The 27,978-nt window shown below is 34.6% G+C and overlaps 1 protein-coding gene across 1 annotated transcript; it reads right to left on the bottom strand.

The window, feature by feature from the left end:
- Nucleotides 1-14,616: 14,616 nt before the first annotated feature.
- On the bottom strand, nt 14,617-22,982 carry LOC119691382 (suppressor protein SRP40-like). Its single transcript, XM_038108645.2, has 4 exons — nt 21,922-22,982; nt 21,617-21,823; nt 20,893-21,074; nt 14,617-14,822 (listed from the first exon to the last, which is right to left on the bottom strand). Coding segments are annotated over exons 1-4 (597 nt in total). The 5' UTR covers nt 21,924-22,982.
- Between the last annotated feature and the right edge of the window lie 4,996 nt (nt 22,983-27,978).

Here is a 27,978-nt window from a genome sequence, read left to right as displayed (position 1 = left end):
CTAACGTCATAACGAACAGCCATATTTTATTAAAATCGGCTTAGCCGTTCAAAAGTTATGCGTGTTGAATGACGGGGGTTTTTAACGTTGGTTAGGTTATAATAAAACTTCTCACATTATCCTAACTAATATTTTAAATGCGAAAGTAACTGTGTCTGTCTGTCTGTTACTCTTTCACGCCAAAACTACTGAGCGGATTCGAATGAAATTTGGTATACATATTATGGTCTAGACCCTGAGAAAGAACATAGGCTACTTTTTATCCCGGAATTCCCACGGGAAAACTTTTTAAGGCGAAGCTCGCGGGAACAGCTTATGATTATATAAAAAAGGGATCTTTGTTTAGAATCTCAAAGCTTTTTGGGAGCAAAAGTTTTCAATTTAAGTTAAGTAAATATAATATCTCATTATTCGTATTACAAACTCTCATAAAAGTTCCCATCAATGAAAGCAGAAAACAGTCTTAAAAAGTTTATTCCTAAATCGTTTTGATGAAAATTTCAAGTCAAGTAACTGAAAGCTTTCTAATAATAAATAAGTTAAGACGTTATCATTAAAACCAAAAGCTTTATTATAGATTTTTTAATCGAAAAAGAATGTTCATGATAATGTTTTAAATTGATTTTCTTTTCTTCCTCTCAGTCGGTGAAAAATACTAAACTAGACTTTAAGTACCTATACCTACCACAAAATTCATAAAGCTATATTTATATTCTGTAACTTTAAAAAAGGTTTACAAAAGACATTGTAATAACTTAATTTCAACTTTTTGACTGACAAAAAGAGTCGAAATTCGTATATTTCAAAGTCATTTGGTAACATCGTATTTAAACTTAAAATACGGACTATGAAATCGGGTTCTACCCCCAAACAGGAATATTGTAACCTACGTATAGTTATGTAAGTACCTGGCTATTTCATATACAGGGTGTTGCAAAATTGGTATACTAAGCCGAAACCTACATGTGCAGTATGTTATATCTAAGCCCGAAACTGAAATCAGAATTTGGAAATTCGCGAAAAAAAAATAATTTTTTTTCATAGTAAAAGTCACTTGACCAACAAAGTTTCTATGGAAAATGAATTTTTTTTTTCGCGAATTTTCAAATTCTGATTTCAGTTTCGGGCTTAGATATAACATGCTGCACATGTAGGTTTCGGCTTAGTATATCCTTTTTGCAACACCCTGTATATTATAAAATATAATCGCTTAATTGTTTCATTTATAAACTACACTTACGGGCAATGAAAAAGTTCCACTCTCAAAAAACCGACACCAAACGACCCCAATTTTTTAAACCATTTAATAAAAAAATTGATCAAAATACTACCGTTTTTAGTTGGTTATATCTTGATGCTCTGTTAAATGTACTTCAATATTGCAGAAGGTATCATTAAGCTAGCCTTTTCCGTTTAGGAGTGAAATGGTATTTTCTCAGTGGAACCTTTTCATTGCCCGTGAGTGTATTTAGATACACACACACACACACACACGCACACACGCCTTGTACTAATGTACTCCCTTGCGGGGTAGGCAGAGGTGCATTGCTGCACCCACTTTTCGCCAGAGTGTTATATTAGTCCCAATGTAATAGGGGGCGGGCCTATTGCCATTTTACGGGCACATCCAAGACCTGAGAACAAATATCTGTGTTTAAACAAATATCTGCCCCAGCCGGGTATCGAACCCGGGACCATCGGCTCAGTAGTCAGGGTCACTAACCACTACGCCATTCGGTCGTCATTGTATTTAGATATTGTAGTGAAGATGGTACTGCCAGAGAATACATAGATCTCAATTACGGAAAAATAAAAATCAAAAGTTTCAACCGCCCGAAGTAATCAGCAACAAAAGTCACAAGTTAAATTAAAAAACACGCTCAAAATCAAATAATACGTTGTAGTCAATTAAGGCTCATGCATATTTTATTCCACATATTCTCTTTTACCCCACCGGAGCCGTCAGCATCCCGCAAAGCCTATTAAATCCAAAAACATCACATTCCAGCCCTCCTCCACAATACATTTAACCTTCAAACAACAAAAAAACAAAACTTACCTAAAAAAAATCCCGAGATTTTGCCACCACAAAATTTTGAACACCACGCACAAGTAAAAGATGTAACTGAGATTTTTTGTAAAATATTATGGCGCGAAAACTACTATGTACACGGGTTGTTTTTTTTTCAAGATGGCGGCGGCGTCCGGCGGTTGCCGCGCTTCGGCATCGACTGAAAGCCTGAATACGCTGCCCGTTATATGAAAGCTTAAAGATATGTCGCTACTGCTCTCTACGGGCAACTACAAAAGCGCTGTAACTAATTTTTTCACGTTTTATTCAGCCGGAGCAATGAGTTACGTTATTTTTTATTCAAAACGCGACGGTTTTTGCAGTTGCCTCCGTTGCGACTAGTAGAAATTGAAAGAAAGAAAGAAAGAATCATTTTTAAATTGGATTTTTCCGTTCCACTGGTTTTTCTTTTGGTTTAATCCGTGTGCAGTTAATCAGTTTTATTCATATTCACTACTTTAATGTACGTAATAGATATTTCGTAGCGAATTTAAATAAATAGCATTCTCTATCACTTATTAAGTAAATATAAATGATTATTATTATTAAATTTGTGCCATAGGACGAGGGCGAGATATTGAAAATCATTGTAACAGCATATAATATTAAGTGAAATTGTACATTCATAAATTTTCTCTCCTATTTTGTGTCAACTTTCGTGGTGAAGAGGTGTCCTTAAAAGATATAAAATAATAAATATGCATAATGGAAGAGCTAGTAACGAACACTATTGCACATGCGGTAGTGAACCTGCTTCCAAAGCTTAGTGCTAGAGATTTGAATCTCACCGAAGGCAAATTCCTGTAATGAGAGCCCTGCGAACTGGATGATTTAAATCTAAAAACATTTAATATTAATTATTATGACCGCTTATTCCCTGTTGGGTGAACCAGAAACCGACCCATGCCGTAATATTAAAAATCTACCAAACTGTTTATGTTAAGTAAACATACTTAATTTCTAATACTTATTTCTAATACTTATATTATCTAACAGGATACACCGGGATTAATCCTTACTATATAATATTATAAATGCGAAAGTAACTGTGTCTGTCTGTCTGTCTGTCTGTCTGTCTGTCTGTCTGTCTGTTACTCTTTCACGACAAAACTACTGAACGGATTTGAATGAAATTTGGTATACATATGGTATAGACCCTGGGAAAGAACATAGGCTACTTTTTATCCCGGAATTCCCACGGGAAAACTTTTTAAGGCGAAGCGTAGCTCGCGGGGACAGCTAGTAATATTATAATATTATAACTTCGATAATTATTTAATATCCAAGAATAACAATAACAACAAATGACACATCACTTCAAAATCAAATATTATTTTCACGTACCCGATTTCCCTGATTCCTATTAGCGTAACGGCCATATTTTTTCCGGGAAAAAAAGAAACCTTTTTCACTTACAACCTTATTCGCCGGCGGCAAGCCCATTAGGTGCCCACATGCTACAGTAGTTTAGTTACCTAAGCGTACGGATGTGTAATAGCTGTGTGTGTTTATAAAATAGCTAGAAACTAAACCACGCGAATGTGTGAATTACACGACAGTGTATTATACACTCACGAGCAATGACAAAGTTTCGCTCACAAATTCCGACACTAAATGACCTTAATAATAATAATAATATATCTTTATTTCAGGTGTAAAAAGCCCATATCATATCCTAATTACATTTACATTTATAAAATTAAAATTAAAAGATACAAAAGTAAATATCATTAAAGTGTAAAGTTAAAAGACAATATTATAAAACTTAAGTTTATAAAACATTTGATTTAAAATTTAAACACAAAATTAACGTTTTTGGTTGGTAATATTCTGTTGCGCTGTTAAATGTGTTCCAATATTGTAGACAGTAAATCCTAACTAATATTATAAATGCGAAAGTAACTGTGTCTGTCTGTCTGTTACTCTTTCACGCCAAAACTACTGAACGGATTTGAATGAAATTTGGTATACATACGGTCTAGACCCTGAGAAAGAACATTGGCTACTTTTTATCCCCGAATGACCACGGGAAAACTTTTTAAGGCGAAGCGAAGCGCGCGGGAACAGCTAGTTTAGGTATATTTCCGTGATAAGTCAAACTGTTTAGGTAATGGTGATTATAAACAATTGCCAATATTTAGTATGATTGTAAGATCGGTGGTAGCTCAGTCGGGTAAGCGCCCGCTTCCCACGCCAGAGATGCGGGTTCGAATCCCGTCGCTGACATGTACCAATGAGTTCTTTACTACCCCTTTGGGATTACAGTCGTGAGCATACTGTATGTATGTAGATTGTTCCATAAACTTTGCATTGGCATAAATTTTCATATATTGACACATAATATGACAATTATGTACTTACTTACGTACGTAAAAAAACCTAAAGTACCCGCGTAAAAGGTGAACCGCAAGAACATTTTATAAAAATGTCTTAAAAAATAATCTCCTCAGGTCGGGAATCAAACCCATGCCACTGCAGTCAGAGTCACTAACCACTGCGTCATCAAATGAGAGCTTAGTGGTAGAAGTCGGGTTTATTTTGTACTGGCACTCCATTCTATTCTATTCTATTCTGAGAGAGGGTGAAGTAGGTCCTGTACGTGGCTCTCTCAAGTGGAACCTTTGTACATATCCCCTTGATTTCAGCTCAGCAAGCCTAGCTCCCGAGTAAACTGGAGTGGCAAGCCTGGGTGTTGCAATAGCTGAGATAGGCGCTCTGTTGGTCCAAGAAAAGATAATCTTGTTTCTGTAGTAGGTGGACAAGCTAACAGAATTTGTTCAACCGTCTCATCTACTTCCTTACATGTCCTACATAAGGGACTAGTTGAGTTACCTATGGTATATAAGTGTTTATTCACGCAACAATGTCCTGTTATTAATCCTACCATTAATGATATATTGCCTCTGTGGTCTAGTGGTTAAAGCTTCGCTTCATGGCCCAGAGGTCCCGGGTTCGATTCCCGGGTGGGACCATCAATTAGTGTTTCTAAATTGTGGTTCTAAGTTTGGTTAGGACATAGAAGGCTGATCACCTGTTGTCCGAAACAGTGAAACGATCCATGCTGTCGGATGGGCATGTAAAGCAGTCGGTCCTGCGCCTAGCTCTCTCCAGTCGTGTCGGTCAATCCGTCCCATTGGGCTATGAGAGTGATGGAACAGAGAGTGCTCCTGTGTACTGCGCACACACTTGGGCACTATAATCTACTCCTGCGTAGATGGCTGATCTCAAATGAGATTGGCCGCCGTAGTCGAAATTCGGCTAGGAGGACATTATTATTAATGATATATTACTACGGGACAGATTGAGTAAATAGCGTGTAAATTTAAAGTTGTGTGATGGAATGAACGCTTTAGTTTGTCTACAGTCTACCCGGTTTTGCCACTCGTGATTGTGTTCGGATCGTGTTTTATCTGTAAAGGGCGCTCCACATTCACGCGAGAATCTCCGGAGATTCTCTGCGAGAACTGTAATGAGAACTTCTTTGGGAACACACTCTCACAAAGTTCTTAAATAGTTCTCAATACAGTTCTCGCGTTCGATGACGATGGACGGATGGTTTTTTAGTTTAATTTGTAGTCTTTTAAAGTTGTATTACATAGCACGGGTTCCGCTTGGAAATATTCCAAAAATTTCAACTCAAGTTCGTTTGTCCAAGTTACGCTCATATAGTGACGCCACAAGGTACACAATTAAGTACTTCCGTTCAAGTAGGCGGCGCGCGCGCTACTGAGAAACATGCGAGTGTGGAGTCAATACACGTTCTCGCCTGTTCTCACGTTCTCGCGCTCCTTTGTCTCGCACCAAAATACCGACAAAAAGTGGAGAAAAGCTGGAGAACAACGCGAGAACTTGAGAAATCGCTTCTACATTCACGTTTCTCGCATGTTTCTCGCGTTCTCGCGAGATTCTCTTGAGAATGTGGAGCGCCCTTTAGACATTGCCTTATTGCCTTTGGTGACAGAGTAAAAAATGGTTGTGAACTGACACTCCATCTTGTTCGTACATTGTTAATCTGTGGACCAATCCTATCTTAGCACGAATATCTGTACACAAAATGACAACAATGCCAACAGACGCACAGCAACTCTGTCTTCTAAACTTACGTAATAGTCAACTATAAATCAAATTATTCAGCGCAAAGTTATAATCCCAGTATCCAGGACTGCCAGGGGTCACTTTAGATTACGAAAAACTAAGTTTCTAAGTAAGTTAAGTGGACCGCTGCTACGCGAGCCACGACTCTATCTCGTTGTCTGAAGTGCCTATTTCACGACAGTAGAGCGATCCGGAAAAAACGCAGCACATTCTATTCGATAGTCTATTCGAAAGTGCTGTCAACCTGTCAACAACAAAATGGCGGTGTATAGATTTGCGAAAGTTTGACAGCTATCATTCCATAGGTCATTGTCAGAATAATATTATGTACTCTGTGATCATTCTTTTCGAAACTCATTCGAAAGGTAAAAAGTGTTCGAAAGTGCTGTCAAGTTGACAATAGTCATTTGTCAACGTCGCACTCGCATTCGATTCTATTCGTTAGCTCGAATTTTCGTGATACGGGTACTGAAAAGTGCCCATTTCACGACAGCTCTCGTTCGTTCGTTTTTATGGTATAGAATGGTATACAAGGTGTTGCAAAAAGGGTATAGGTACTAAGCCGAAAGGGGGTGACTCAGGGGGCTATTCTGAACAACTTAGTATACTTACCCTTTTTGCAATACCCTGTATAGCATAGACTAGTATAGAGTAACCCTTCAGGTCTTAGGATGAAAATCGGCAGATAACGACATGAGGTACTGGAAAGGGCTGGGCGCAGGACCGATTGCTTTACATGCCCATCCGACAGCATGGATGATTTCACTGTTTCGGACATCAGGTGATCAGCCTTATTTGTCCTAACCAAACTTTAAAGCACAATATAGAAACTCAAATTAAAGGTCCCACTTGGGGATCTAACCCGGGACATCTGGATTGTTAAAAACAGCTTCTACCATAGATACAGTTTCCATAGAAATACAAAGAACCCAGTTAAGTCGTTGCGACACGCGTCTGCTTCAACATGTCGTATGCCGCCAAATATTACCCTAACCCTGACAAAGTTGGTTTGAACTTCGCCAGATCAAAACAGTGTGTGTATGCAAACCATTAAACTTCGTAGCATTTACTAACTTGGTCCAGCTTGGAGTATCACTTGGGTGTCATACTGGATTAGATACATAATGTAATAATTATCATTTATTTCAGGCCAATACATAAAATACACTCGCGACAAATAAAGTTCTAAATAAAGTCTATTTTTTTTATTTTATTTATTTTTTTAAAAATAATATAACAACATTATTTACGATTTTAGTTGTTAATACTCTGATGCGCTGTTAAATGTACTTCAATATTGCAGACGGTGTCATTAAGGCCCGGGTCTCCTATTTGCGCCGTAGGTCGAGTCCAGCGTCACGCCGTAGGCCGCGTCACGATGCTCACTATAGAAATGTACTGATGCGGTCTCCCTCACACGCCGACGTTGGCGCGTAGACGTAGTGAGCATCGTGACGCGGCCTACGGCGTGACGCTGGACGCGACCTACGGCGTAAATAGGAGACCTGGGCCTAAGCTAGCCTTTTTCGTTTAGGCGTAATTTGGTGCTTTTCTCACTGGAACTTATAAATTGCTCGTGAGTGTATTCCTATATTTATGACGGCTGACTAACCACGACACGGTTAGTGACCCTGACTGCTATGCCGAAGGTCCCGGGTTTGATTCCCGGCTGGGGCAGATATTTGTTTAAAGACAGATATTTGTACTCGGGTCTTGGGTGTTGATATTTATATTTAATATGTTTCTATCTATGTATGTATTTGTGTAGATATATCAGCTGTCCGATACCCATAACACAGGTTCTGCCTAGCTTGGGGTCGGATGGCCGTGTGTGAGATGTCCTTACATATTTATTTTATTTATTTATTTCTATTATTTACTAGTGGTAAAATTCTCGGTAGGTTATACCCAACCGTAAGGACATGTAACTGAAACTGGGTCGTGTTTAAAGAATAGAATTTTCCCGATGCAGATAAATAATGCATCGCTGCAGCTTTGAAACACGAGACCCGGGTTCGATTCCTGGAGCGTGAAACCTGCTTTGAACGAGATTACGTAACACATGGTACCTCTCGTTGAAAAATTTATGAAATCCTAACTAATATTATAAATGACAAAGTAACTGTGTCTGTCTGTTACTTTTTCACACCAAAACTACTAAACGGATTTGAATGAAATTTGGTATAAATATGGTCTAGACTCTGAGAAAGAACATAGGCTACTTTTTATCCCGGAATTCCCACGGAAAAACTTTTTAAGGCGAAGCGAAGCTCGCGGGAACAGCTAGTTATTTATAAAGAACTTTACGGGTGAACAACTTTTATTTTAATTCATGAAACGTAACTACTCCCTAGGGCACTTATTAAGTGAAAATCACGTGACCTACAAAGATTGTTTTTAGTGTAGGTACCCCACTTTGACAACACCCATTATAATAAATTATCAAATGAAACACTAAACCTTACTGAGACTAAATTTAAGAATTTTGTAAAAACGACATTATGTAGTAAAGCTTATTATAGTATAAATGATTATCTAAACGACAAAAACGCGTGGTCTTGTCCACCTCAGCTAAGGCATTTGTAAAAATGAAATGGATATGCTTGAGTAAAATGGTATATTTAACTAGATATAAGTAAAATTGTATTAGTTTTAAGCAAAATGTTGAAAAGATGCTCGAGGAGTTTCTTTCGCCATTTCTTTCCTCCTTAATGACGGGGCCTTTGTGAAATAGTGGTAGATTATGACTTTTGACAAGTAATTCTAATATTCTACGTCAAAAAAATAAACGATTTCATTTCATTTCCCTGTATTTCCACGTAAAACTGCTGCTAAACCATCCTTTTTCAAGGGTTACAAACTGTACTTACTACTACTTACCTAAACATAACGAGACAGCAGTTATAAGACTACCTATACATGTATCTAGGTAATCTAGAATCTAGATTCAAATGCAGGATAGTAGTATGAAATTGGGCATCCTGGCTCACGGTCTTTCAAACATAATTGAAGTTTTAGTTTTCAGTTATATGTGAATAGATCAACTATAAGCGCGCATGAGAGGCGCTCTTCGAGCGCCTCTTGCGCGCGCCATGAGTCGATCTATTCACATATAACTGAAAACTAAAACTTCAATTATGTTTGAAAGACCGCGATCCAGGATGCCCAATTTCATACTTTTATTATAAATCATATTAATTTAAAAACGTAAATTATTATTATTAAACTTTAACATTAATTGAACCTAGGCTAGGCTAGGATTTTAATTGCTATCTAATTCAATCAATACCTACATACTTGATATTACTTCTTATCTGTAAAGAGTTGATCTATTCAATTTAAGGTGTGAAATTAAAGATTAAGTAAATTTCTTAAAAAACTTTATTTTCTTTTAACCATTTGTTTAAACACGTTACATTTTTTAAAGCACATGTATCAGTGTGATACATACAACTTATAACATCGATTGAATCATTATATTTATCATACAAACTTAGTAAACTAGGACAATTTTTATCTTCTAGATTATAAACATTATTATTCTTTGTTATTTCTATAAGCCACTTCACATTTTCCATTCCTTTAGTGTAAATAATCTTATTTGATAATAGCTGTACAATATAATTTTTATGACATGAATATGGTATGAAACCTTCTTTCCAATAAATTCCTCTATTTCTCTCGATCCAACTTACTTGTCTTCTTTCTGTTTTACTTAGATCATAGTATGCAAATGGTGGTTTTATCAGAAAAACTTGTACTTGTTTTTCATGTATCATAGCTATTTCTTTAAGAATGAATTGATTATCGTCTGTTTTAAAACCTTGTACGTCTACAATAACATTCATGATAATTTTCTAACTATTTTACTCAAGGGTTTATATTCAATCAAACGGTCGTTGATAATTAAACAGTATGCTGTTGTGTTTTCTGGTAAGTATTCAGAACATTCGATTTCTATTCGTACATCTACAGGACCAGTTTTCAAATTATCGTTTTGTCTTGAACAATCAATTATAAACAACGGAGCACTATCTTTAAAATTTATTAGATTAAGCAGTGGATCTGCTGGAATGTTATAATATGACTGACGGAATTTAGTGTACATATCGTATAATATACTGTATTTATCCTCATTAAACTTTAAATGCATAGATTCATATGGATAATAATGTGAATTTAGAAATAGTGTAACATTCGTAACATTGCAATGATCAAATTTTGAACAGTCTTTTGTTCTGTTATTCTTTTTATCAGTTTGTAAACCCAAAATCACATACCGAGGTTTTTCTATTTGTGAAGCAGTCTTAACTGACCAGGAATGTTTAACTGTTTTAGGTAATATAGGATATTCATATAAATCCCAATTTCTGAATGCAATTTGTATTGGTTTATCTTTTTCAAGAAGTTTAAGTAGCGATAGTTTCTCATAATCTGATACTTTAATATGAGGTACACGCCACTGTACTTTTTGTATGTTTATTTTAACATAAGCTACATCATCTGATAAACTGACACTGTTTAATACACTATTGCCCCTGTTTAAAATGAGTTCATGCTTGCAGTTCATTACGATTTTTTTATAATCTTCCGCAAATCCTAATACTTTGTTGAGAGGTATAACAGCGCTAAAACTCTGACTGCTCGTAGTTCCGTTTAAATTCCAACCCCATATAGCTGCAACTTTGCTCTCCCCCTCATTCATTGATATATATGACTTCATTGTAGTTGTTATGCCAGCATTTTTGATTCGGTCTATTTCGATACCATTCATTTCATATCTGATATCTTGAAACAGAAATAGAACTGGGTTGTTAGTGAGCGTGATGGCTTTTTGTATAGGTTTGTCATCTTTGCCCCTAAGTTTTATATCTCCTTCTATATAAATGGCACTAGCTGATGGTAATATGTATATGTCTTGCTGATGAATTGGAATTCTTATTTCATCATTTTCACTAAAATTATTATTATATGGATTATAAGTATGCATTTCAAAACTTTCAATTGAATTATCATACTGAGGGAAATCGCTTATTCCCAGAATACTCATATTTTAAATCCTAAGGCCTGAAGAAACTTTTTGTTATTTTTTGTAATTTTTTTATTAATTTTAACACGTGTGCTCACTTTAACACTGCGGGGTATATTGATACGTTTAGTATTCGTATGTTGAACTTTATAAAATACTATCATGTTGTCCTACGTAGATGAAGACGCAATTGAATAGTTTCTCCTCTGAAATTAATGTAATTTCCGTGTTCGTCTAGTATCTTTACGCTCAATGATGATATATTATTTTTGTGAACAGGCAGATATATAATATTTTTCGGTATTTCTATATACCTATGCCCGGGTGAAACGTCTGGCACAAATTCGTGTATAACATGTGACGGTGATCCGTTAATATACGATCCTTGAACTAGATCACATTCGATCCTTATCACGGACACAGGGAGAATGTTTACCGGATTCATAGATTCATACCATTTATTTGGTTCTAACTTTGTATTCTGAAAACCAAGCAAGTGTCCAATACTATTGTTTGCTGTAAAGTTCACTCTTTCAGAACAATATAAGTAACATTTCAGTGTATTATTACTCGGCTTAATTTTGATTTCACAATCTATGATGTTTGTTTCAAGATATTCCGCTATATCATAAAGATCATAAGTTCCCTCTGGTATTATTAATTGCTTATTTTCTTCACCATAAGTAAATATATTATTGCGAGATGTAACATTCGGTATAGAGTTTAAAGCGGAAAAGTATAATAATCCACATTCGCAATTTTCCCAAAGAGCTAAAGGAGGTTGGAATTGTGATTCTAAGTGTGACTTATTTCCAGTGATGGTCAATGTAATAGACATTATGTTACACCGATGTTCAAAGTGCACTAATACACTAGAAAATGGTACTGCCTATTTATTCCTTTTAGACCAAAAGCTTCTAAGAAACTGAAGACATAGATGTCCACAATTAAAAGGGTGGTTTTTCTGAATATTTTCATGATTATATTTTATATCACAATTACCTACATAGGAAATGAATTCTTTTGGTGGCCTTAGATTACCATAACTATCAAAATATGTTATACTTTTATTATATTTTACATAGGCTACCCAATGAGAACCTGGGTTTTTTGAGCTATCTAGATTAATAATACCACATTCTTTTAAAAATGGGTACTTCGGAAGCTCATCTCGCATGAAAACACCGCGGAAGAATGGGATATCCTGAGCATTTTTTATAATATCAATATTAGTCAGGGATCGATTAGGTAGCCGATTACTTAGTTTTTTTTATTCGAAATGAATATGCCGAAGCCTTTATTATATGGCTTTACTTCTAAACCTCTACCGATGCACAAACCTTCCATCTTTTCGTTATGTCGCTTTAATTCAGCAAATTGTTTTTTAGCTGCTTTAAACTCATTAATAACTTTAGTGATTGCTGCTGCCCCACCAGCTAAGCTTCCCACAGCAGAAAGTCCAGCAAATATAGGTATGAGCGGAAGAATACCACCAGTCTTTGGGATAGGAATCATGCGAGGAAGTTTTACAGATGAATCTTTCATGGACTCCTTAGCTGCTGCTATTGCTAGTTCGATAGCCATTTTCTTACACTTAGGCTTCAGTTTTTGTAAATGTTTTCTTGTATGAGAAACAATCTTTTTAAAATGTTTCTTCAAGCCAACTCCAGTTTTCATGCTTTCTTTTTTGATTAGTTTACTTCCTTTCAGACCACAGCCGTTACTGACTTTAGCTAACATAGCTTTATTCACTAAATTAGCTGCAATCTTCTCCCCCAGGCTTGCATTTGATGACTGAGCTCGTTTTCTTGCCATTTTCATTAATTTCATATCGGCTTTGTGACGATGAATCAGTGAACTGGACTTGTTATAAGCTACGTCGTGTTGTTTACAGTATTCGTCTAGTAAATTTATACCTCTATCTCCTCGAATAATCCTTTTAGTGAGTTTGGTTCCAGGACCACAATAATTATATCCGGGTAAGTGTAGTTCAAAAGGTAAATGATTTATAAGACAATTCAGCAGACTGCTGTCTACCATAACTTGTATTATACTAATTTATTTGGTGAATATACTTATATTAATATACTATATTTGACTTATTAACCCAGCTATTTTCATTCGAGGGTAAACCCAACCATTTTACAAATATCTGTTTTCCTTTCGTTTTTAAAACCTTTTCTATTAAGTATATATTAGGGTGTTTTGTTTTCGATAATTCTTGCTCATAAAATGATCCTAAAATAGCTTGATTTCTGGCATCTTCTATCAAATATGTTGGTGGAGACGTTTTTTGGACCTTGACAATCCTGAAGATTTCTGCAGACCAATTAGGCGTATAACCTTTATCAAATATTCCTTTATACTTGCTTATTCGTACAAAATCACCAACTTTAAACTTGTTCTTCTTCAGCTTTTGCTTTGGCTCACAAGCTTTAACATATCTTTCAAGCAACATCCTAGTGTTATTTTTATTTACTTCTATAGGTTTTAGTCCAATGGTTCTATGAAAGGTGTTGTTGTATTCGTGAATTATATCATTTAATGTAGAATCACTCCATTTGTAATTGCCTTTTAAACTAAACAATTTATACATTTTCGATTTTAAAGTTCTTATTACTCTTTCTGCAATAGAAGCTTTTTTCACGGAGTATGTCGAATAATGTCTTATATTGTGTTTAACAAAAATATTGTTTAATTCATTATTATAAAACTCTGTACCAAGATCAGTTTGTAAATTCTTAGGAACACGTCCTTTGCTAAATAAAGTAATGAAAGCCTTACATATGTAATTTTTTGTTTTCTGTTTTAAGGGATATGCCCATACATATTTCGAAAAAGTATCAATTACTACTAAAATATATTTATAGCCATGATTTTCTTTAGAAAATTTTTGCATATCAATTAGATCAGCTTGCCACAAATCATCTATATCTCTCATAATAACTCTTCGTCTACGAAAATTAACTCTCACATTCTTATGTATTTCGTTTACTACATCGGCTTTGCTCATTTTTTTGGTTTATTTATATGTTTTTCAAAATTATTTAATCTAATTATAGATTCGTTCAACTTTTTATCCAATAACTGAATGGTATTGTGGCTATTTTCTAAAGATTTATATAACAATTCTTTATCCGTACTATATTTTTCATCTATATTTTTATAAATAACTTCTATTGATTTATCAACATACTCTTTGTTCGCGCTGTCTGTACCACAGACTGGTAATTTTATGTTTTTTATGATTTTGTTTTGAGCATCCAAATTATTATCACTTAAACGTTTCAGGGCACATGAAGCTGGTATTAAATTATTTATTATTCTTTTACTTTTATGTATATGATGACCAAATTTATCAACGTTCATTTTAACCGTTTCTATACTCAATACTAAAGCTTATTTTACTATGCTGCGAGTTTTATTCTTTAATAATACCAGCTTCTTTTAATTCTTCAATGATGGACAAGATTTCATTGTCATGGTTGGTGTTACCAGCATCTTTTGAAGCAATTAATAATTGAAGTCTTTCTATCAACTCATTAGGATCATCCCAGTACACTAAATCAGTATTAGATCTATATGACTTAAACTTTGTCAAGTTTCCCCCTAGCTTCTCCATAGCACCTGGGTTTTTAAATAACGGTTTTATGATTTCACGATACTTTGCACTTTTGTCACCTTTGATTTGACTATCAGGATGGTAATCTCTTCTATGCGCATTTGTAACACAGAGCATATTTTTATATTGAATTTTATCATTTTCTGAAACCAAGCCTAAATCAGGTTTCTTAGATAACAACAATTCTTTTAATCCTGGCGTTAATTCATAACATTTGCTATTAATAGTGATAAAAAATTTGCGTCCATCATTGCAAGTATCACTTTTAGATAAAATCACTTTAGAGTTACCCATAAATAGATTTTTATCTTGACTTCTTACTCCGCATGGAATATTAATATCATCATATACATCATATAGATCATCTTTTAATAATGAATTAAATAAAGTATTACGATCTTCTTCATATGATGCAGAGGTTTCGAACGAATCATTTGCATCAGCATCCTTTTCCTCAATAAATGTATTTTCCAAGCTTAAATCTTGAAATTGTTCACTTGATGAAGTTGTGTTATGCAATAAATTAACTTTTCCTGTATTTTTATTACGATATATCTTTTTATTAGAATCGTAGCTATTTTCAACCAGCGCTTTTATTGGAACAGTTATAGGTTTCAGTAACCTCGACATAGTTAAATCAGTTTGATTTTCTTCGTTTTTCATGTTTTTTATTTTAGTTTGAATCGAGTTTACTGATTGAATCAATTGTTGTTTAATGTCTTGTTCCATTTTGATTACGACTTACTACACATCCATCAATTACATTAAATGAAGAGACACTAATGTTATAAAATTAATTTTGATTTTATATAAGTAATAAATAAAATAATAGTTAAGTATTTATTATAAAGTTATCAAATTTCTCTCTGTACCGCCCATTGTTGAGTGAACTGTCTTTGTCGATAACTAAAAAACTATGTGGTGCTTTCCATACTGAAGAACAAATATTTTTAAAACACAGCCAGGTCATATCATTATTGACATGTTCAGTATAAATGTGTTTCAAATTTATATCATCTTGCTTAAAAATTATTAATAAATTTACGTTGTCTCTAATTAACTGTTTCGGTACTTTTGAGTATGTTTGAGATAAGTAAAATGAATCAACCTTATTATGTCTTCCCATAGCAAAATAGTTCCTAATATTTGATTGCTTTTCACATACAACATCATCGAAAATCATTATAGAGTCAGGATGAGCTTTATTCGGATGGATAATTTCCTCATTTTCTTTAAATATGAATAATTTAACTTCAGGTATTCTTTTAAAAACATTTTTCAGGAACATGTACTTTGGTTGAAAAGCAGTCTTAGAAAACAAATAGACATTACGAAACTTTAAACCATTTTTGTGTAATAATAAACTGATCATCACGTTTGTTTTACCACAATTAGACGGACCACAAATTATACATCTTATAGTAGAAGGTAATAGTTTACTATGCCTGCTATGGAGTGGTTTCGGATCAGTACTGTAATCAATAATGTCTAAGCTTGATGCTTGCTTTATAACCTTCATAACGATAGTGAGCAAGTTTTTAATATCATAGCCGTTTAAATAGAAATCACATCTTATATATGTGTTAGAATATATATTTTTGGCTAGAAGTAAAAGTAAAAAAGAGAGAACAGCAGCTATCGCTCATAAATAAAATGGTATTTTACTGTATCCACTCTCATTTAGGTACCTTTATTGTAAATACTAATTACTCATGTTATCCATAAAGCAGCGAGTAGGTTACATACCTAGAATGAAATGAAATAAAAAAATAAGTTAATTGTTGGAAACATTTTTATTGAATATTAAATAATATGTTAAATAATATAATTTTACAATTTATCTTTAACTATAGGTTAATACAGTTTACACATTTATATATACCTAAGTTTAAATTAATTATTTAAAACTTATAAATTAAATTTATAATCATTCTTAAAATATGACTTAATATTATCTTATTTCTTATGATTGCATATTATTATCCTCATGGAGTTTATTTTTAAAGTATACTTATTAAAATTAATCTAGATTATGGATTTAAAATGACCCCATGGTAATGTAGTTATATGGTCAGGTAAAATTCGCCTTTTATCATCGCTATTATTTAATACTAATTTATTAATTCTCTGAGAATAAAGCACGTGCTTCATTGATTTTATGATATTCATTTTACATTTTACTTTCGCATTATTAATTAATGCAGTTTCATAGTCAACGGGTCTGAGCTTTTTTGTTATATGTTTAGATACACCTTTAGCTTTTTTAATCTCTTTTTTCACACTTTCGATACAATATAACTTAGCACGCAAACCAATAAATTGTTTTATTATATCACCTCCCATTTCATCCTTAAAAAGACCAGGTATTTTTACGTTCAATAAAGGAATGTTGTAAATATTACTAGTTTCAAAATTACTTGTATCATAGAAATTAATATTTTTCCTAAGGTCATTATAAAAATCATCAGTTCTGATAAAATAAAGTAAGCTATCTGTATCTGTATAGCAAAGCTGTGCTTTATCGTTATATTTATGTTTAATCACATTGTAATGAAACTGATATAGATGCTGCTTTGCATATTCAAGCACTGAAAATCCGATGTAAATTGGTCGATCCAGCAATATTTTTTCTTTCGCTAATTGGATGGCTACAAAGTTTTCTGAAAATATGGAGATACTTTTAAAATTTGGTTTACAAATCAGGTTTTCAGCTCCTACTAGCCTGTTCGTTTTATTACATGTATCCCTCCAAGATGTCACTAATCTAATATCCACCTGTTTCCTCCTATTTTCAATAGTCTTACCAAAAATAGCGTTATTTAATAGTTTAAAAAAATCTTTCTCGAATTCTGAATTAGATTCCTGACGTAATTGTGTATTAAGGTCTATATACTTTTTTAAGAAATTATCTTGTCGAAACTGAATAACCCGGTGAATTTTATTTAATATTAAACCATTCATTAGACACTGTTTTAAATGTATATAATGGATTACATATTTAAATTTATCATATAAATTTGCGATGAGTTTTGCAGTCTTTCCACCAGGAGGAACATGTTTTTCCGCTGCAAAAGGCAAATCACTGTGAGATTCATGTAAATAACAGGGATAAGTCATATCAACTTCCAATATATAACCAAAATCGGCATTATCTGATACACTCATGATATTCAGTTCTTTAATTTCACTTTGTGATAAAAATCTGAATTCAGACATGGGTAATTTTCGCATCATTGCATGACCGTACAAATTGTTACAATCTAAATGAATTAGATAAGTAGAAGGTTTTGAACTGTCATATTCTGCCATATATTTATTGTTTGCTTCAGCATGCCTTAACGAGCACTGAGCTAGCCCACCGCGTATACCCTTTTCGATCAATTCATACATTTCCAAGTCATGAATCAAATCCAAAGAAACGCCTGTATATAAAAGCATAGCATCCCAGCTTAACCCCGGAGATGTTATATAATACGCAGGGTCAAGTCCGTAATACTGAAGGCTACTATGCCTGAACTTTTCAAAAACATCGCACAATAATAAAACATCACATTTCAGATACATGTCTGTGTATTCTCCTAGATTTTTAATATGAAAAGTATTCCAAATATTTTGAGCACGGTTATACTCTTCATCAGTTATGTGGGACTCGGTTAAAGTATTATAAAACTTACTTTTCTGAGGTAAGCACTTTTCATCAAATTTTATCCATGAATCGATGTAATCATACGGGTAAATACCTTTTTGTCTAAGAAGTTTTAATTGCTTTTTTGATTTAAACTCATGTGATAGGTGTTTTAAATCCTCATTTGTAAGATTTCTACTTAAATTATCTAAACTGCAACTTAAAAACTGAAATGAATCTAAAAATTTAATTTGAATAGAAGATGATGGATTTTTTACATCTTTTAAGTACTTGGTTATTGTTAAATATTTTTCTTTCGTTTTCGGTATAATCTTTAGATCACCGGGATATTTGGCTAATTCAGCTATAAACAAGTGGCAATCATAATTTGAAAGATTATGAAAAAATACTGGAATGAATGGACAAACACGGTATAATAAATTACATTGAGAATGTGCAGCTCCTCTGAATTTACCAGTAATGTGATCATGATCAGCGACTTTATCAAGTATCAGAGACTGTTTACAAATATGACAGCGACTAGCTGAATTAAATAGTTCTTTTTCCTTCTCTGTTAAGGGGGTCATTGGTTTTTTATCATTAATTATATTTGAAATATATTTCACGTCTCTTATTAAGTAGTCAATAAATACTTTAACACAGTCTTCACCTCTGTATGAAACATATTTATTTAAACTTGAGTCATGGGAACAACAAACATAGTATCCAAAACATGACGGTTGATGTTGTTTAAACTGACTTGTATTTTTAGAGGTTTTAGCACTATGATTTAATAATAAACTTTCAAAATCAGCATATATGACAAAATTTATTTTCTGTTGCCTCTCATAGTTTTTGAACGTAATTTTTGTGTTCTCGCTAGGTAAAACAGTTAGAACTTTTGAGCAAACATGTGAATCATATTTTTCTTTTGTAACAAAGAACTGCAGACAGTTTTCACAAAAGTGCGGTTTACCGTGATGTCTACTTATCTGTCTCCGTGTTAATTTTACTAAGTCTTTTATTAAACAGTAGTGTCCCTTAGAACCTTCCTGAAAATATAGTAGATTTACATGATTTATCTTTCTTTGATTTGTTAAGTATAACGGTCCTGTAATCTGATTTTTATTATCTAAACCGTATATAGTCACACTTAAATTAGCGTTATTTTTTTCAAATAATTTAATATCATTCGGTGATGGAGGGAAATTCATACCTTTCACATTTAAAACTGATGAGTAACACGGATACGAACTAGTTCGATTCGCATTTTTATTACAGGGGAACAATGCAGCTACAATTGACCAGGCAAAGCAATGATCATCATTATTTTTTATATTTAAACAGCTCTTAGTGCTTCTAATTGCTTGTGGCAATTCTAAATAACTACTACCACCTCTAAGGGGAGAGTATCTATTGATGTTAACTTCTAAATGGCTTACAGAAATAAATGACCAACCAGATTCACAGTGCTGAAATTCAGTCATTTTTTGGGAAAATATTTCTCTACTCTTTGAATAAAGATCTTTTAAGTCAGCATTTTGAAAAACAGCAACGAATTTTGTGTTGAAAGATTTTAATTGTTTTTCTTCAGAAGTGGGTAACATAAAATAAGCAAATAATTCAAAATTTATTTTGAGCGCCCTATGCTTGATTAAGGACAAGTTGATTAATTCTGTTATAGTACTTTCATTTGAACTAATAAACTGTTCAAGACCATCACATGACAGTTCTGTCGGATTTATTCGGTAAGAAGTTATTCTTTCTCTGAAAGCAGTGGCAATTATGTTGACATTATTGAATTGACTCGACAATAAGCAATTTTTTTTGTGTAAGTTTGTTCTGAAGTGACATTTTAAACTACTTTTCTTAAGATGAATGTTACATTTGGAACATAAATATAAACCATTATCAATCTTAATAATGTTTTCGGTCATATTGGGGATAAGGTGAGTGCCTGAAAGAAAAACATAAAGATACTGTTAATTGTATTTTATTTTTATTTGTAATAAGAGTAAGTTATAAGGATTATATTTATTTAAACGAGTAAGTAAATAGTTAATATTTGGTTAAATAAGATGTAGAACTGTATAATTATTAAGTAAATTGAAAAATAATACATTTTAATTATTATGAATAAAATGATAATATATTTTAATTATTCTGATTATATGAGCTAACATAAGTCACAGGAGAATCCTTAAAATCTTTCTTAATCTCCTGTAAAAACTTAATTAAATACTTCCAAGCATCTGAATCGTCATTCGATTTTGCTTTTACAGTCACAATTGAATGACGCCACCTATTCATCGGACTTACATTTTCAATTTCGCTACACATATAAAGTTTCAAGTCAATAAAATGGGTACCCTGCAAATCGGGATGGGTTTGTTTAGATATACCATTAGCCACACGCCGACTAAAATATGAGATTAAGTCACTTTTTTTACCATTGTTCAATAAGTCCTCATCTATATCCGAATCTACGCCCATAATGTCCTTAGCTGTGGTTTTCAATGAAGTACTCGGTCGAGATTCAAGTTGCGTTGCAGCCTTCACTTGGTTTTCTTTCTTCAACTTAGTAGTTCCATCCCGTTTCTTTGAAGTTTTTTCTGTATTTTCTTTCTTAGACCTGTAATTCAAAAATAATTTGGTATTAAAAATATATTCTTCTAATGATTACCTTTCTCGGAATACTCTATAATACGAACGTAAACAATTTAAAATATATTTACTTTTACTAAAAATTCTGTATATTACAGAAAATAGATCATTTAAAATTATTTTTTATATAAAACATTAAATTATCTATAATAATAAACAACTTTAATACAGTATGTTTTGTAATATCATACTTTTAAAATGAACTTGTTTTAATAATTCTCTTTATAACTTTTTATATCACTGAAAGTGGACAATTAAAAAACATGATAAACAAAACAAATAAACTAAGAACTAACGTATTCGAAAAATATTTTCGATTGAAAAAAGTTATTTTAAAACGAATAGTATAAAAAGTAGTATTTTCTAATAATAAACTATTTCTTTGGACATAGTAAAAATTCACTACCATTAATATAAAACTGCTTGATTATTTAGTACCAATTTTCATTTAAAATACCCATAATTAAATTTATGTCACTATTTAAATAAGTTGAGCATTCAATTACTCACCGTTTTTTAGCGGGGGCAGCAGGCTTTCTTTCTTTCTCCGTTTTCCTTTTCTTAGATTTCTTAGCAGATGATGAGGATGGTGGGTCGGCCACTCGCACCGGCGACGCCTCCCGGCTGCTGGCGCTGCTCTCGCTGCTGCTGCTGCTGCTGCTGCTCGAGGAGCTCTCTTCAGGGCTCAGAATGATGTCAGCTCGACTTGCGCTTGCCCTAAAATAAAGAATGAGTAACGTTAGTTTTCATACGCTTATTGTATAACTGGTTCGATAATTCAAGTAATTAAAAGAACCTTAATAATGAATACTTACATTTTCAATAAGTACTGGAGTGATAAAACACAAGTTTTCTTTTGATTGACTGATCTGATAAACCAGGTAGCCGGTGACGAAAAAAATGAATCACTCCCGCCATTTCACCCCTATAAGTAAACTTTGCATTGTACATGTGTTTAGCTTCTGTTGAACGAGAGTACGACGTCACAATTGCCCGTAAAAAGAGATGCATGGACTGTTGTAGTGTGCAGTACCACACGTGTTTTTGAGTCAGCATTTTATCCTAATTAGTCGGCACTCGATACTTTGACAATACTAGTAACTAACCCAGGGTTTACTTGCTATTTATTTTCGAATTTTGGAAAGTAAAAGAATAAGAACGAACAGATTTTAGAGCTTTATTTTATACAGAGTGTTAAAAAAGGATAGTACTTAAGAAGAAAAGGGGTGACTAACCCGTACTACGACTACTTTATTTATCGTAGAACAAGTGGTTCAGAATGATTACCCACAGTCATCCGCTCTGGGGGTTACTATACCACTTTTACAACACCCTGTATGTTGGATATTCTAAAAGCAAAAATAATATTTATACTCATAATTTTGTTCGTAAAGAGAGGACGGACGTGTCAACACATCATCATGTCTGTAAGTATTTTTTTTGTTTCGTTGGATCTATATTGTAATTTTTTTATGTTTATTAGTAAGTTACCTACTTATAAATGGATAAATGGATAACATGTATTATTTTTTCATGTTTCAGGATTCGGGTTCGATGTTCAATTTCATTGCACCAGATCATATCCTTGCAAAACAAGGTGGTGAAAACTCCAACCTAAGAAGGAGGAAATTAGAAAGTATTATTTATTCACACATCAAAATGCCTATGGAAGGACATAAAGTAATCAAGCTAGAAATATATGATGCTGAAAGATTAAAAGGTGAAGGTATATGCAAGTGCAATGCTGATATTTGTTGCCAGCATATTGTGAAAAACCTTTTCAAGGATGAAATTTACAAAAGTGCTCAAGATTTGATTTCTAAAATTACTGACAATTTAGCAGCTGAAAATAGAACCGGATATTTCTAAAACTATATTTTTATGGGCAAATAATTGTAAAGTGTTGTGTTTAAACAATGGTTTAGAAAATAAAGTTTTCTGTGCAACTGATTTAATTATTTAATTTTACACCTATTATGTATTTATTCACATCATAGCAATGACACTCATTCCAACGCAATAAAAATGAATATATCGAATATATCAACTATCGTTATGCATGAGCAATAATTTAATAGTTGTAGGTATTGATTGAATTAAGTACTAATTGGAGTTCTAGTGTATCCGTTAATCAGTTATTGTTAACATTTAGTATAGTGTCCGTATATAAGTAGGTATTAATATGAATTTAAATTAGTCCTTTGAATAGATCAACTCTTTACAGATAAGAAGTAATATCGAGTATGTAGGTATTGATTGAATAAGGTAGCAATTAAAATTCTAGCCTAGCCTAGGTTCAATTAATGTTAAAGTTTATAATTTACGTTTTTAAATTAATATGATTTATAATAAAAGTATGAAATTGGGCATCCTGGATCGCGGTCTTTCAAACATAATTGAAGTTTTAGTTTTCAGTTATATGTGAATAGATCGACTCATGGCGCGCGCAAGAGGCGCTCGGAGAGCGCCTCTCATGCGCGCTTATAGTTGATCTATTCACATATAACTGAAAACTAAAACTTCAATTATGTTTGAAAGACCGTGAGCCAGGATGCCCAATTTCATACTACTCAGGATACTAACTACGTAATACGGAACCGGCAGAGGCAATGTACAGTGGAATACAGAAATCTATAATTTTCTTTTGCCATTCAAATTGAGTCCGTAACGAGTAGGAATTAAGATCTACATGTAAGTCAGAGTGTTATGGATGATGAGATCTCTACAGTACCTGCCTCTTGCAGGCTAGATGTAAGGCTGGCTTCACACTGACAAACCCTGTTGATCCGCAAGACCTAGATTTGACGGTCTAGGGCCTACAGCGCTGTAACGTTGGCCACTACTTATAGCAAATGCTGAGATTGTTCCATTTTGGCATTTTTTCATTCTACACTTTTTAATTTTATTTGAATTTTCTTTCTTTCTTCCTTTCTTTCTCCTTTTTAGAGCGGTTTCAGTCTAGCGTGTTAATACGCGCGTATAAGCTTGTATTTGAAAGCGCGTATACATACTAGGCAAACGTAGTGTGGGACGCCCTCCGAATAGATGGGGTGACGACTTGCGAAAGTTGGCTGGTTATGATTGGATGCGGAAAGCTAAAGATCGCATCCAGTGGCGTGCTTTGGGAGAGGCCTACGACCTGCAGTGGATTGCTATAGGCTGATGATGATATAGACTCAACTCGTAGCGTTAACGTGCTTCTATAAGCTCTTTGGGTCTACCTACAACTCGACGAACTTCGAACAAGAATTATCACGCAATCGCACACTTAATTTGTATTTGTATTTGTATTTACGATAATAATATAGAGAGTGTTGCAAAAAGAGTTTCGTGAATTTTTAAAACTCGTAGAACAAAAGTTGTTCAGGATGACCCCCTGAGTCACCCCCTTTCGGCTTGGCATACCCTTTTTGCAACACCCTGTATAGCTGTTTTAACAGCTGTCGCAGCTAGCTCTTAAATGGCGGTGGGTAAAAAAATAAATAAAAGAAAATTAAGTTTAATTTAGCGTATAACTTTATTAAATTTCGTGGGTTGCCCTACACTCGGGTTCAATCTCTCCGTACGGCTATTACGGTCAGGTACTCCCCTTAGCCGCCCAGGAATAACGGGACGTCTTCTCGAGGCGGTAAATAAGCGTCGTGGGTAACGAACGGCTCCGTAGTTAATTCCCGGTGGTGGACAGGCGGATCTCAGTGCCGTCGTAAGTAGGTACTCAACCAGTACGTCGGACCCTGGAATAAACCCCTTGCATTATTACCAGCCTTCGGCATAGGACGGTTCACCGACACTGGTTAGGCAAAAGAAGAAGAAACCCAACAAGCTTGAAAGTGGCGGTGAAAGTTATCAGTAGCGGAGTTATGCAAAAATAAATTAATAATACAAGTTAATAACTATACCTACTATCTGGGAGTTCTGCACAATTACTATATTTCTAAACTAACTACAACATGATCATTATGTACTAGGATTGCTTAACTAACTAACTATACTAAGGGTCATAACCATTAACCAGAACCTTTAGTGCTTAAAAATAATGCGACAAAGTATTATGGTATGATGAGGATGATGCAATCGTGAGTGACTAGCAATATTTGGCACTCGCCATCTTAATCTTCTTCAAGCGGCAAGCGATAGAAATTAGTTAAAAACTTATCACTATTAAAGCTAGTTACTCGTTTGCTCACTTATTAAATATGATAAGGCGAAATATGTACAAGCACTATTTAGAACTACAATAGCACAATAATAACTAACTCTAAAAATAAGTAGGTATCTGTTCGCAACTTACCCAAGAAGTGTGGGGAACTGCATGTACAACACTTAGTTTATTTAATTACACAAGTACGTAATTGCCTTTAATTAATTATGTAATTGTAATGTTTACGACTCGGCCGTTAGTGACGGTGAGCTGGCGAACGAGATAGAAGCGCGCACGCACAAACTCAGCGAGGGTCTCGAGACGTTTAACAATCGCAGCGGCGAATAGCAGTGGCCAAGCCTCGCTGCGAGTCGAACCGGTCGCTGGACAAGTTTTTTAGGGATCCGCGAAGCAAAGCGCAAACGAACCATTTTCGCTCGCGCATGGATTTAGGTAATTAAGTTTAATAATGAAGTAGGTAACGTTGTAAAATAAATAACGTTACATTACCCCGCTCGCTGCATAAGGATTTTTTTTCTCAAAAAAAAATCCGCACTAAATCTACTTTTAATAAAACCTAATAAAATCAACTAACCAATTTAAGATCTTTGATGTGCCATTTGCCAAGATCTTTACCGTTCATGTCTTCTAATTGGTAAACTAAAGGAGATAACTTGCTTGTAACGCGACATTTTGTAAATTTTGGAGCCAACTTTTTACTGAAGTAGCTGTCTTTGTCACTTTGAAAATAAGTGCGTTTCCAAACAATATCATTTACGTCAAATTCAGCTGGCTTACGTCTCAAGTTATAACGAGAAGTGTTCTTCTGGTGCGCTCGCCAAAGGTTAGCCTGTACATTATTAAATATTCCTGACAAGTGACCTACGTTTTCGCTATAGATGTCCCGAGGTAGAAATATAATCTCATTGCCTAAGTCTGCGTCTACATAGTGAGAACCACAAGTGACAAGTTCTCGACCATGGACCAAGAAAGAAGGGGTGTAACCTGTAACCTCACTAACAGAATTATTTAGGGCAAACTGGATCTTGGGCAAATTCACATCCCAGGATCTATGATCGTTCTCGATAAAAACGGAGATGCATGTAACGATCGTCTTATTATAGCGTTCCACAGTGTTGACTTGTGGAGTGTACTTGGGCGTGAAGAAGACGTTAGGTATCTTATATTTCTTGAAAAAAACTTCAAGCTCCTTACTAATAAACTGCGAGCCATTATCCAAAAAAATTGTTTGGGGAACACCGTGTACCAAGAAAACACTGTCCTCTAAATTTTTTATGACACCAACAGCTGTCGCTCTTCTCATGGGGAACATCATGCAATATTTTGAAAAACAACATACCACTACCAGTAAATACGCGTTCTGCTTCCTACTAGAAGGTAACGGGCCTACAAAATCGATCGAAATCATTTGAAAAGGACGCGAGCACTGCTTGGGCCGTCCCATCTCGCCTAGAGTGGTGTGGTTGGGTAGTTTATGAGAAAGGCACACGGAACAAGATGAAACAAACTTAACCACGTCAGCATGCATACCTGGCCAATAATAGCGTAAGCTTAGGCGGTGGTAAGTCTTAAATATGCCCAGATGACCAGCTGTCGGCTCTGTGTGATTCTCGGAGACAACTTGCTCGCGTAATTCACTGGGAACAACCTCCTTCCAAGCAAACTCTGACATAAGGGGGCTTTTGTTGATGTTTTTTGTCAACCGATAGAGACAATGGTTCTGAATTTGAAAATTTTGTAGCGAAGAAGGCGTATTTAAACAAGAGCTATACATCTTCTTGTACCAAGAATCGCTAGTATTGCTGAAAGAATCCGCTGTAGAGATGGCGGATACAGGGATGGCTCGTGAGAGTGCATCTGGAATAACGTTATCAACCCCTTTACGATGCTTGATAACGAAATTGAAAGAAGAGAGACGTACACACCATCTAGCGAGCCTACCTGTGGGATTATTTAACGAGAGAAACCACTTTAACGAAGAATGGTCCGTGTAAACGGTAAAAGTTTGCCCATTTTCTAAGTAGCAACGCCAGTGTTCGAGTGCGGTGAGAACAGCAAGCGTCTCCCTCTCGGTAATGCTGTAGTTTTTCTCCGCACCTGTCAGTGACTTGCTCATATAAGCTACAGGACGTTCCACACCATCAATGGTTTGCGTTAGCATGCCACCAACACCGTAATTACTTGCGTCGGTGTGGACCTCGAATGGAAGGCTGTAATCAGGACAGACAAGAACAGGCGCTGAAACAAGACACTCCTTGAGTTTTCTAAAAGCCACATCTGCTTCGTCAGTCCAAACAAACGGTGGAGCCTTTTTATTGCTCGAAGTTAGTTTATTTAATGGGCCAGCGATGGTACTGAAGTTTGGAACGAATCGGCGGTACCATGTAGCGGTCCCAAGAAATCGTTTTAAGTCCTTCCTACAGGTGGGAGTCGGGTAGTTAAGGATGGCCTCGACTTTCTCTGGGTCTGTACGTAGTCCATTCATGTCCACTACATAACCCAAATACTTAAGCTGACTACGGAAAAATTGACATTTGTCGATGTTAATAGTCAGATTTGCCTGTTTTAGTTTCTCCAGGATACTGTTAAGTAGAGAGACGTGATCCTCAAATGTACTACTTACTGTCACTATATCGTCAAGATACGCAAATACCTTCAAATCGAACTCCGGACCAAACATCATATCTACCAACCTTTGCTGAGTCGCGGG

Source organism: Plutella xylostella, chromosome 24 (assembly GCF_932276165.1).
Source record: "Plutella xylostella chromosome 24, ilPluXylo3.1, whole genome shotgun sequence".
NCBI lineage: Eukaryota > Metazoa > Arthropoda > Insecta > Lepidoptera > Plutellidae > Plutella > Plutella xylostella.
This window is presented reverse-complemented; position numbering and strand designations above follow the sequence as displayed.

Bases quoted from the DNA above. Each gene is read 5' to 3' on its own strand.
- LOC119691382 (XM_038108645.2), bottom strand. The intron at 21,075-21,616 runs GTGAGTAATTGA...TTTGAATTACAG, and splicing joins GCTGCCCCCGCTAAAAAACG to GTCTAAGAAAGAAAATACAG. The intron at 14,823-20,892 runs GTAAAAAAAGTG...TTAAAAACCCAG, and splicing joins TGAGGACTTATTGAACAATG to GTGCTATGGAGAAGCTAGGG.